Here is a 12,143-nt window from a genome sequence, read left to right on the forward strand (position 1 = left end):
GCAAGGTTTGATTGGGAGAATGGGTTGACAGCAATGGAGTGAGCCTTGCACCTGGAAAAGAATGTGAACCAGTCACTCCTTGATCTGCACAAGCTGGCAACTCACAAGAATGACCCTCATTTGTGTGACTTCATTGAAATTTCACCCCCAACCTTCCTAGCTGGACAGATTACCTGGCTGGGTGCACAGTGGGGAGTACGTTGCTCATGGGAAGGTGCTGTTATGTGCCATCCCTTCCTCAGGGCAGACTGTAAAGTTACAGTCTGGTCCAAAGAGAGCCTAATGCTATACATATCTTGGGCAGAGCGACGGAAGGAAGTGATGATGGCTATGTAAAAAGGGGGGCAAAAGTAATCCTGGCTCAAGAATATAGTGGGAGATATTAGAATTTAATAAGAAGTTGCCATTTATCACTACAATATATTACTCACTTGGCTGATGCTTGTTCCAGTTTGTATAGCTCACAGGCTGATTCTTCCCCTCTGTAGTTAGCCAGAAGTATTCTCCTGTATTGTTAAGGTCTTGTAGGGCTATCCAAAAATAGGTGTTATCAGTTTCCACCATGCTACGAATCATACTGTTGATAAAAGCTTGTTCAAATCTTTAAAAAGGTCAAGATAAAAATCTTGTCAGAATAAGATACCCTAATTCACATTTCAGTGAATAATTCTCATGAAATATTTTGAATAATGCAAAAGAGAGAAATATCCAAAGACATCTACACTTCCTAATAAATTCCAGTCATATAGGTGCAATACAGGCAGAATTTAGCTATTATCGCATTTGTCCAAATGCTATACAAAACAATCATTTAAGCTATCTAATTTGCATATAAAGCAATAACCTCAATGCTTATGGTATAATATATGGAAAGAAAACATAACACCCAGAAGGCATTATTTACAAATAATGCAGAGCTCAACAATGAGACTCTTCATATGCATGATGAGGGAGGAGTGGTGCAGAAGTTCAAAGGGAGTTACAGAGAGAACACTGGGGGTGGGGGGGGGAGGGAGAAAAGACTTGTCACAACAGTGTTTTTTCAGGATTTCATTTGGAGACTCCAGTGGCACAGAGTAACTAGCGGCACTACACCAATCGCTCTGACATTTGCAGATGAAGATGTTCTGTGGGTGAGTAAGCTCTTTTAAATTAATAAATGGTATATTTAATCCTACTTTTACTACCTAAATATAATGTATTGGTACAGCATTATACAAATAAATCCTTAACCTATCAACACATTTAATCAGCTTCCTATTAAATTCTATACAGTGCATTAAGGACCCAATCCTGCAGAGACTTACACACTCTTAACTTTAGGCACTGTGAGTAGAACTATTGACTTCCATGGCAATGGTCATAGAGCGTAAAGTTAAACATGTGCATGTCTTAGTAGGATTTGGGCCTATGTAGCTACTGTTCATTTATTTTTTTTTATTTATGACTTTTTGCTTTTCCTCCATCCCCACAATCCTTCTTCTTAGTAATATGCTCTTTATTGCCAGAGATGATGATCATTTAGGATCTTCTAAGTATCATTAATTCTGAAGAAAAGTATTTGTAGTTGTCACATCAGGACCAAGAACCTAAACAATAAATAAAATGCCATGTTAACTACTACTTTCTCAGCTAGTGCAATCTGGCAACTGGAAGCTAGTGTCTGAAACAATGATAATGTGATAGTGATGAACAGTTATTACACCCTTGCCTCCAGTGAGGTGCTATGTATCCTCACTTCCCACTGATGCTAATGAGAATTGTAGATGTTCAGCAACTGCAGGATCTTTCCTTTGTAGTCACAACATGCATTACTATTCTACTAAGATATTCATAGAGTATTGGGAACAATATAGCAAATCACTTTCCTAGCAAGAAGAATCTCCATCAACCTAACTCCTGGATTTTTAAATCCATCCCACTGAATTATTCTCTTGAACCTAATAATGTTGTCTGTCATTTTTTCAACTGACTGGATTTCTCATACTTTATTTCTCCATGCCACTAATGTTGGGGGAATCTATTATTTTCCAAAAGTGAGCAAGCACACATCTGGCTGCTAGTAGTAACTGTGTTATAAATGTGTCTTGCCTCCCACCCCCAGTCAATCACCTCCTTTAGACTGTAACCTAATAGAACAGCTATGGATTCTGTGGGTAGGTTAACTTTAGTTATCTTGAAAGTTCTACTTACTATTTTTCTACAAAATATTATTATGGTAGGACATTCCCACCATAGATGCAGACAGGTCCCTATTCCTCCACATCCAGGATCAAGTAGGTTTTATCATGTCTAGTTAACATTTTTCAATATTGAAAAGATAAATGGACAGTTGAGAAGAGGTTCACCAAACACGAAGAGATCTCTTCGTGGGGTAACAAATGCAGGATATGAGTAAGCTTTGTTAATATTTGTACAGAAAGTTCATATGTGTAAATAATGATCAAATAAAAAGGTTAAAAAATTAAATATTTCCTTATATTTTATGCATATTTGAACATTACTTATTTAGAGCTTGATCCAGCCAGGTGCTGAGGACTCCAGCCCCAATCCAGCAAAGAACTGAAAAATGTGCTTAATTTTAAGCAAGAGTTGTTTTACTAAAGTCAAGCATGTAGTTCAGTGCTTTGCTGGAGTCGGGCCAGAGTACTCAGGATCAAGGCTTTACAGTTGTATCCTGCAAAGTAACCTCAGTTTCCACTAAACCAGGTATCTGTCCCTGTGTAATTTACTACCATAGAGTTGTAGCAATTTCACAAATGGAGCAAAAAAGGAGACACAACAGCAGTGAGTGGTGACCTACATTTCCAATAATTATATTAAACCAGGGTGGGGCGAGTGGGGAACCACCCAGGGTCCAAAGTCGCAGGGGCGGAAAAATGGGGTGGAAATGGAGGTGATGTGTAAAGGGGCTCAGGGAAGGAGCTCCACCTCCAGCCTGACTCACCTCAATGGGCCACCCAGCCTGTCTGGGGGTGGGGGTGCAACCAAAAAAATGATGGATGGGGGGGATGTGACCCAATGTGCCCTCCCCACATCACCTCTGGGCAGAAAAATTATGATAAAAATGGTAGGAGACACAAATACGTTTCTGTCCCTGGATGCTAAAATGCCTAGTTATGGTTCTGTATGAATCAATTCCATGGGTCAAGTTTAGAGATCGGTTACTCAATTGTATCTTTTGGCAGCCTAATAAACTCCTATGTAACTAGTAATTTTTATTGCTCCTACAGTAATAGAAAATAATTGGATACAAGGTTAGAACATGTAAAAGGGTTTCTCCTCAGGCCATTTGTCTCAGACACCCTAAATGTTTCCTTGGAGCAAAGGTGCTCACAAGCCTTGTTAGCATTGGCATTTTTTTCCAACTTTTCCACACAACTAATTCTGGATGGAATCAAAAACAATGTATTTGTAGTAAAATAATAAATCTTGATAAGCTAGGAACCCGTCTTACAACATTTACATCTATGTATCATTGACCAGTAGTGTAGCTACAGTAATATACTTTATCATTGATTGATAGAATTTTTTTTTCCAGCTCTCCCCACTGGCTACATAGAAAGCGGAGCTGATTGATTTCTGGGAATATTTTATGATTTTATTTTTGAAAAAAATAAAAATAAAAAACTTGTTTAAATGAAAATGCCCTTTTCCATCAATAAATCGCTTCAATTGAAATTTTTCTCTTTTATTTTTTGTCAAAAAATGAATTCTAAAACCCAAAATGCTTTCAGTTTAAAATGCTGCCCTGGTGCTTCATAGGAGTTTGATCAAGGAATCCAGCCTATAGAGGAGTATGGGAACTTGAGGGACCTGAAGTATTAAACCAACCCCTCCAATCCCCGCAGCGTGGAGCATTATGGTGGCATTTTAGAATGGAAGTATTTTGGATTTTGATTTTTTTCAACAAAAACTTGAAATTTTCTGTAGAAAAAAACCACAGTGTCCATTTTCTGGTAATTTCTAATAGAAACCAAGGATTTTTTCCTAAAGAGTCATTATAATAAATGTAACGTAGATAAGAATATGCATAAAAGAACTCATTTTGGTACATTTATTTGTCAGAGACTTAGTAGGAGTTCAATGTATGGAATAGTGGCAGTATTGGATCCTAACAGTATATAAAGTAGAGCTAACTAACTCATAACAAACCCAGGCATTTGGACATCTGCAACTAGGAAAACTTGCTGCTGGAGTTAGGATATAAATACAGAGAAGAAAAAAGAGGAGGCGGAGAATTTCAATATTTTTCGTATCTTTCTTTCTTTTTTCTATTGCTAAAAGATCACAGTAAATGCAAAGCTAACAGAAATAACTTCACAAAATGATAACTGTTTTACATTAAAATAACCTTTCATAAAGTTTAGATCATAAAGTCTGGATATATTTTGATTTATTAGCACTGTGACCAAGTATACAATTAAAGTTTACTATGCTGAATACTCTATAAATCTGTATACAAGGCATTAAAGTATCTGAACTGTTGCATGCTTGAATAAGTGTACATTTCTGTACATACCAATTAGGTCAGTAATTGCACTCTATCAAATTTAATCCCAACTCAGGAAGGAAACAATGACAAAATGAACATTTAATTTTAGTCATTCGTTAATCTCTGTAGTATTATTTATAAATAGTAACATTTTCTCTATGCTTTTTTATAGTTAGAATAACATTTGTTATGAATATCTTTGCACTGTCTAATAGGATTAACTACCTGTTTGTTACTGTTACAAGTGAAGGAGGACAGTAATAGCCACTGGAAGCATGTTCAAAACTTCGAGGGGTATTGTCGATTTTGTAACAAAATCCACCATGTCTCTCCCATCCCTTAAAAAAAATAAGGGTTATTTATATATAATATATATGCACAATTGGCTTGGTTGTTAAGCAAGTGACCCCTCTTTGTACTTTCTATGTAATCATCACTAATTATGGTATCATATGTGCCCCTTTCCTTTTTGCTCTGGTGGGGTCCTTGTGACCACACCTGACTGACAGTCTGATGAGCCGGGCTTTCAGTAGCCCTCTGATTCTGTTATCATGTGATGAACTATTCCGTTCATAAACTGGAGTTGTTTTTGATCTACTTTAAAATGAATACAAATACAATACAAGAAAGAAAAGGATTACTGAATACATATTGAAATATGGCTGGTGTCACTGACTTTGCTTTGTAAAAACAAGAAGCTAATATTAAGTTAAATTCCAGTATTCTTTTTTTTTTTTTTTTTAAAGAATGTTGTATCTCAGAGAGGTAGGTAAGTAGATGTATCGCCATTTTACAGAATCAAAAACTGAGTTTAAAGCCATTAAACATGAAAAATATTACATGAAAAGTTTATTTCATGATCTGTGATTTGTAGCCTGTAGGTATAAGTATTGGCTAGGTAAGGCATAGGTATAAATTAAGGCAGTAACACAATGAACCTACAAGTCTCAAGGCCTATAAAATAATATATTAGCTAAACTAATCAAGGTCTAAGTCCCAAAAATCTTTATCATAAACAGCTAACCAGGAGTAACCTTAAACCATAAGATATCACAAGACAGAATGCTGTAATAAATAAGTAAAACTGAACTGCAGACAGCTAACCACAAGATGCCAGATTATGCCAGCTTCAGATCATTTAAATTAGGAACGTCAGCAGATATCCAACAACAAGAATGCCATGATAACTAATTGATGTATAAATGAGCTTGAGGTAAAAGGCCCAGTAACCTAAAAGAGAGAAGGGGCACCCCTACATTCCTCACCCTAGGGTGAGGAAATACAGATAAGGAAAAGGGGCTGAAACCCCTACTGAATATGCATTAGGCAAAGTGGACATCAGTATAACACATTATAAAAGCTGTATCTTGGCCAGTGGCGGACAAGCCACTGGGCCAACAGGGCCCATGCCCAGGGGTCCTGGAAAAATGGGCGTCCCTGCACGCCGACCCACTCTGCCTGCCCAGTACTCCTGCTTGGGAGTGGGGTCAGGGCATGGGTGGCTTACCACTGTCCACCTGCCCTCCCAGTGCTCCTACTGGGGAGCAGGGCAAGCCCCTGCACTCTAATTCTACTCCCACCCCAGCAGAAGCGCTGGGCAGGCAGGGAAATTCCCTGCGCCTGACCCCGCTCCCCAGCAGGAGCACTTGGGGGTGGGGTGAGACACTGCAGGTGGAAGGGGTCGGGGGGCCCCCACTTGCTCTGGCCCAGGGCCCCACAAAACCATAATCCACTTCTGATCCTGGCCTGCATACCTTTGGAGATGCCAGGATGATCACGAGTGTGGGGATGGTGGGGATGACAACTAACACTTAGGGTTTTTCTGCAAGGAGTGGTGAGAGCATATGGATGTTCATATGTGGGATGTTTTGACCATCTTATATTATCTGTCTGTTTGCTGGGTTGGAGCGTTCGTGATTTTGCTAACTGTGCTATTAAAAATATTAAAAAGACAGAACACCTTTCCGAAATGTAACTGTCTCCTTCGGACACACGGGATTCCTTGTAATAGCCTTAATATTTCTGGATCTGATCATGAGGCAGAACCTTGCCAAACCACAGAATGCTCACTGGGAATTAATACATAATGAATAGATCAGGCAACATATTGAATACAGGGTAATCAGTTTACTTACTGAGTCTTGGGGGTACACGCCAGGACATTTAGATATGTCATTTTGGGATGAAGTGTTTAATTATGCTTGTTAGTTTATAGTTGTGATAACTCATTACTGATGTAGAATATCAAAAGTGTAAGAAACATTGCATTTTAATTCAACTGAGGTGGTATTTGTGACAGTCTGTACCCATATGTTCACCCCTTTTATAAGATTATGATATTTTTTGTACAAAGTATGCCTTGTGAAGTATCATTTGAAAACTAATAATTTGCTGATCATTACTGTCCTGGTAAGATGTGTGTGGCAACATTGTATGTAAAATTATAATATTCTACGATATGATATTACTAAGACATGTTCCAAGTCTGGAGAGCAGTCACAAACCAGTGACTGCTCTCCAGAAACAAAAGGCTAGCCAGTGCCTCAGCCAGGTGTCAACAAAATCAAATAGACCATCACCTGGTTAAGTGGCCATTCTTTGGCAGGAAAGAGGATGTGGGCAAAAAATTACATCTAGACAAAGAAACAACTGGGGGTTCCTGTCCGCACACCCTTTCTGTCTCCTGAACCTCAGCTGGAGATGATTCTCAATGAAGGGAAAGAACTATAAGAAGGGAGAGCAGACACCCTAAATTATCTCTCCCTTTCTCTCTACCCCTGGAATCAACACCACTTGAAGAACAAAGGAAGCAGCATTGGACTGGGGGAGGGATCCTGACTGAAAGAAATTCAGCCAGTTAGACTGCTGAACCATGTGGTGAGAGTGACCTTCGCTTTGAATTGACTTCGTTTATTAAATAGGGCATTAGTTGTGTTTTACTTTTTTTTTCTTGTAATCAATTGTGACTTTTATTCATTACATGTAGTCATTTAAAATCTTTCTGTAGTTAATAAATTTGTTTTATTGTTTTAAACCATTGTGTTTGGACTGAAGTGTTTGGGGAAACTCCATTTGAGATAACAGGATTTGTGCATTCCATTTTCTATTAATAAAATGACGAACTTTGTATGAGTTTGTATTGTCCAGAAGGGGATGGGCAGTACAAGACATATATTTCTCGGAGAAAGTCTCGGACTGGGAATTTCCTGGTGTTGCACAGCAGTGTAATTCAAGGGTGGCTAGCTATCCCACTCAGACAATATAACTAGGAGTAACTTACATGCTGGAGGCTGTGAGAGAGCAGACCAGGAGTGGTAGCTGTCACAGAGAAACAGTATAAAAAGCACCCCAGGTTGGAGAATTGAGGGAACACAGCTATTCATCAGTCCAGATTGTACCGTCACAGTATTATGTGTTACAGCTGCATGCTTTTGTTTTCAACTGAAAATGGAATGTTTACTTAACACTAGAAGTGGCCTCAATGCTGACCTTTGATACGGCAAATCCTCCTCCTTGTTATTTACTTCTTAGTATTTTCCTGCTCTGTTTTCAAATATAGTAAAAATGCCAATAGTGCAGGATAAAATAAATGAAGCACATTATGGCTATTACACAGATCTAATTTTTTCAGCCAAGATGTTCACATTGGGGAAGAGATGACAGAGCTTTTGTAAAGGAAAGTCATGCCCCACCAATCTATTAAAATGCTTTGCGGGTCTCAACAAGCACATGGACAAGGATGATCCATTTGACATAGTGTAGCTGGACTTTCAGATAGCTTTTGACAAGGTCTCACACTAAAGGCTCTAAAACAAAGTAAGTAGTCCTGGGATAAGAGGGAAGGTCCTGTCATGGATTAGTAACTGGGTAAAAGATAGAGAACAAGAGTAAGAATAAAGGGTCAGCTTTCACAAACGGAGAGAGGTAAATAGTAGGGTCCCCCAAGGATCTGCACTGGGACCTGTGCAGTTTAACATATTCATAAACGATCTGGAAAAGGGGATAAATAGTGAGGTGGCAAAATTTGCAGACAGTACAATATTACTCAAGATTGCTAAGTCCAAACCTGATTGTAAAGAGTTTCCACGGGATCTCACAAAACTGGGTGACTAAGCAACCAAATGGCAGTAGAAATTCAGTGTTGACAAGTGCAAAGTAGTGAACATTGGGAAACATAATCCCAGTTATACATACAAAATGGTGGGGTCTAAATTAGCTGTTACCACTTAAGAAAGAGATCTTGGAGTGATGGTGGACAGTTTTCTGAAAACATCCACTCAGTGTCCAACAGCAGTCAAAAAAGCTAACAAATTGTTAGGAACCATTAGGAAAGGGATAGATAAAAAGACAGAAAAATGTCACAATGACACTGCATATATCCAATTTACACCACAACTTGAATACTGCATGCAGTTCTAGTTTCTCCATCTCAAAAAAGATTGATTAGAATTGGAAAAAGTACAGAGAAGGGAAACAAAAATGATTAGGGGTATGGAATTGCTTCCATATGAGGCACATTTTTGTGGTGTTTTGCAGATTTCCTTAGAGAATGAGGACTGAAGTGCAGATATAGAGTGAATGTTTTGTGAGAAGTTGATGAACAATCCTTGGAGCTTAAATTCATAACTTTGCTAGACACTAAAAATCATGGCTTATTACAACAACCTATAACCCACTAACAATCCCCTGCACTGGCTTCTGGGGTGTTAACAGGTCACTTCACTTTGAACAGTCCCCTGAAATATGCATTAATTACTTATGCTCAACAATGTGTTCCACCTTGTATTTAGCTGTGACGCTCTGAATACATTTCCCTAGACCTGAAGAGCTCTGCGTAAGCTTGAAAGCTTGTCTAGCTCACCAACAGAAATTGGTCCAATAAAAGATATTATCTCACCCACCTTGTGTCTCTTTCACTTTTGTTCATCAATTATACTTGGCATTCCAGCCCTAAAATGAACCTCCTTCTTTCCTATGTTGTTTTCTGCAGGCATGGTAACATTAATAGTATTAGTATTGGGAGATGGGCCCTTTTTACCACAAATGCCAAATAGTAAATAAGAGAAATGCCTGTTTTAGTGCCATGCTATGGTAGCTTTGAACATGTCAATTAAATTACTGGGGACCATAACTGCCCATGGATATAGATGTATGCAGTGTTGCCGTAGCTGTGTTAGTCCCAGGATATTAGAGAGACAAGGTGGGTTAAATAATATCTTTTATTGGACCAACTTCTCAAAAGCTTGTGTTTCTCACCAACAGAAGTTAGTCCAATAAAATATGTTACCTCACCCAACTTGTCTCTCACTTCTCTCTCTATCATCAAGTAACTGAAAGCTCCAGAACTCCTACCAGAAGCTGGTTTAAGGAAAGTTCTTAAAATCATTGTTTTTGGACAGATTGCCATAGAGAAGCTGACCTTTGTTACAAGACATTTGCTCCTGTTAACAAATAATAGGTTAGTTAAACTAATAGTTAAATTAGTAAATAAATAAAAGTTTCAAAAGAGCCAGATAGCTCATGGTGAGTTGAGAGAAAAGGAAAAATAGTGATTTCTGCAATTATTGGCTAAAAATGCACTGCAAAAATCAGAATCATCAGCTGATCAGAAGCACAAGAGATTTTAAATGCTGATCAGTCTGAGAAACAAGTAATAAAATCAACAGAAGATAAAAACCTCAGTAAAACAGATAAGACTAGAAAGCTTCATAAAGACAAACAAACATGCCTGGGCTAAGAATCCTGGAGATAAAAATAAGAGGTATAATGAACTAAAAATAAGATGTGAGACAAGCCACCAGAATTTACCTATAGTTAGTTAATGTACATGAACAATGACAGAGAAAAGGAAGAATAAGTAAACCCAGAAGAGCCCACAGAACGAAACCAAGAATAAAGTTAACTTTCTTACTAGTAACAGGCAGAATTTTCTATGATATGATGGCAGCTATGCTAATAAAGAAAACAACTACAGTTTGGGGATGCAACATCCATTTAATCAATGCACATAGAGTAGATGGAAAAAGAAAACTAATTAGCAAGACAGAGTGTCCAAAATAAAAATTTAACTTACGGACTACTTTTGATCAAATGCACACAACTGCTTCTATCAAGTTAAGAATTAACAGACCCATAGAAATCAAGGAACTATACCAGGCTTGAGCATGTTTTACAGGATGAAAAACAACAGAGAGCAAATAAGAGGTAACTCACACAATACATTCCACTATTTATGACCTATGAGTCAGACAGGTGAGTTCTGATCCTGGGAGGTACTTCACTGCCTTTTGCAATGGTTGAATGCCTTCAAATCACACTAAATTGAGAATACTCAGTGTCTCTCATTCATGGCTTGGTCTAATTAAACTGGCTCTGTTCACCCCATGAGGGGCAACGGAGAGAGGGAACAAAATAAAGAATATCTTTCTGAAGAAAAATGTAAGCGTGATGAGGTACATAAACCCAACACGGGGATAGAAGGAGCAGTTCTTGGCCTACATAGTCCCACCCTATTGCACCAGCAGAACCTGCTCCAGCTGGAGCTGGAGTTTAAAATAGAGCTGGACAGCTCAGAAGGGCGAGGAGGAGGGATAAGAGATAGGATAGAATAGGAGATGGACTGGTAGGGGAGCCCAGGCTCTCAGGTTTGCTGTGAGGGTGGTATAAACCCCTCTCTCCATGAGATAAGGGGATTAAAGACATTGTAAGCCCTGAAGTAAGGATGTGAGGCCTTTGGGGGCCCTCAGTTGGGCTGGAAACTCCTTTTTGGTGGGCAGGGGGACTTTGGACTTCTATACTTCGTTGGACTCTATCCCAGAAAGGGATGATTTCATGGGTGACCTGGCTAGAGGGCTGAGTTAGAATCTGTGATGCTGGATGACCAGGTCAGATCAGGACCCCAGGCCAATTCACTTGTGTATTAGTACAGATCAAAGTAATGTGTAAGTGTGTATTGAGATGTTTAAATGTCATGAAAACTAGTGGAATGTTATGTATTGTTTTCATTTATTTGTTCCTATTATAATGTAATAGCAAACATTTACTTTGTGTATACCCCTGTAACTAAAGAATCCAAAGAAATCTTGTGAAATACTAATGAAGGACTTAAGGACTTTAACAGAAAATGTTAATTTCAAAGCAAGTGGCAGTTATGTGATGGTTGGAAATTAGAAGGCTATGTGAATTCCTCACTCATCATCAAAGGAAAAGTCCATCTGGGTAGCGACATTGTCAGCTTGTTTTCTGTGTGAAGATACTATAAATTTGGATTAAAAGAAAGACCCTTTATCTCTGGACTGTTTGGATTATAACAGGACAGAATAACTAAATGAGAAGACGGAGATCCCCAGAGTTATTCCTGGTAGCCCTGAGAGATCTTTAGGAAACTGGCAGATTACTATATCTCTGCTACCATTTGGAATTATAGACTATGATTCTCTTGTACATATATTTTACCTGCTTTCAACAACTCATTGTTTTTCCTAGCTAATAAACCTTTAGTTAATTTACTATAGAATTGGCTGCCAGCATTGTCTTTGGTGTAAGATCTGGAGTACCAATTATTGTGGGGTAAGTGACTGGTCTCTTGGGAGAAACCTGATGTGGTGTGATTTTGGATTTAAGTGAACTTTTATCACAAAGTCCAGTT

The 12,143-nt window shown here is 38.5% G+C and overlaps 1 protein-coding gene across 1 annotated transcript in view; it reads right to left on the reverse strand.

Annotated features, from left to right (window-relative positions):
- The window catches only part of PLA2R1 (phospholipase A2 receptor 1), a 72,334-nt gene that overhangs the window by 30,688 nt on the left and 29,503 nt on the right, over positions 1-12,143 (reverse strand). Inside the window, exons 10-11 of the mRNA XM_007056656.4 lie at positions 4,721-4,833; positions 432-601 (exon numbers count right to left, since the gene is read on the reverse strand). Coding sequence (XP_007056718.3) covers positions 432-601; positions 4,721-4,833 — 283 coding nt within the window. The remainder of the gene's footprint in view (positions 1-431; positions 602-4,720; positions 4,834-12,143) is intronic.

The sequence above is a fragment of the Chelonia mydas genome, chromosome 11, assembly GCF_015237465.2.
Source record: "Chelonia mydas isolate rCheMyd1 chromosome 11, rCheMyd1.pri.v2, whole genome shotgun sequence".
NCBI classification, from domain to species: domain Eukaryota; kingdom Metazoa; phylum Chordata; order Testudines; family Cheloniidae; genus Chelonia; species Chelonia mydas.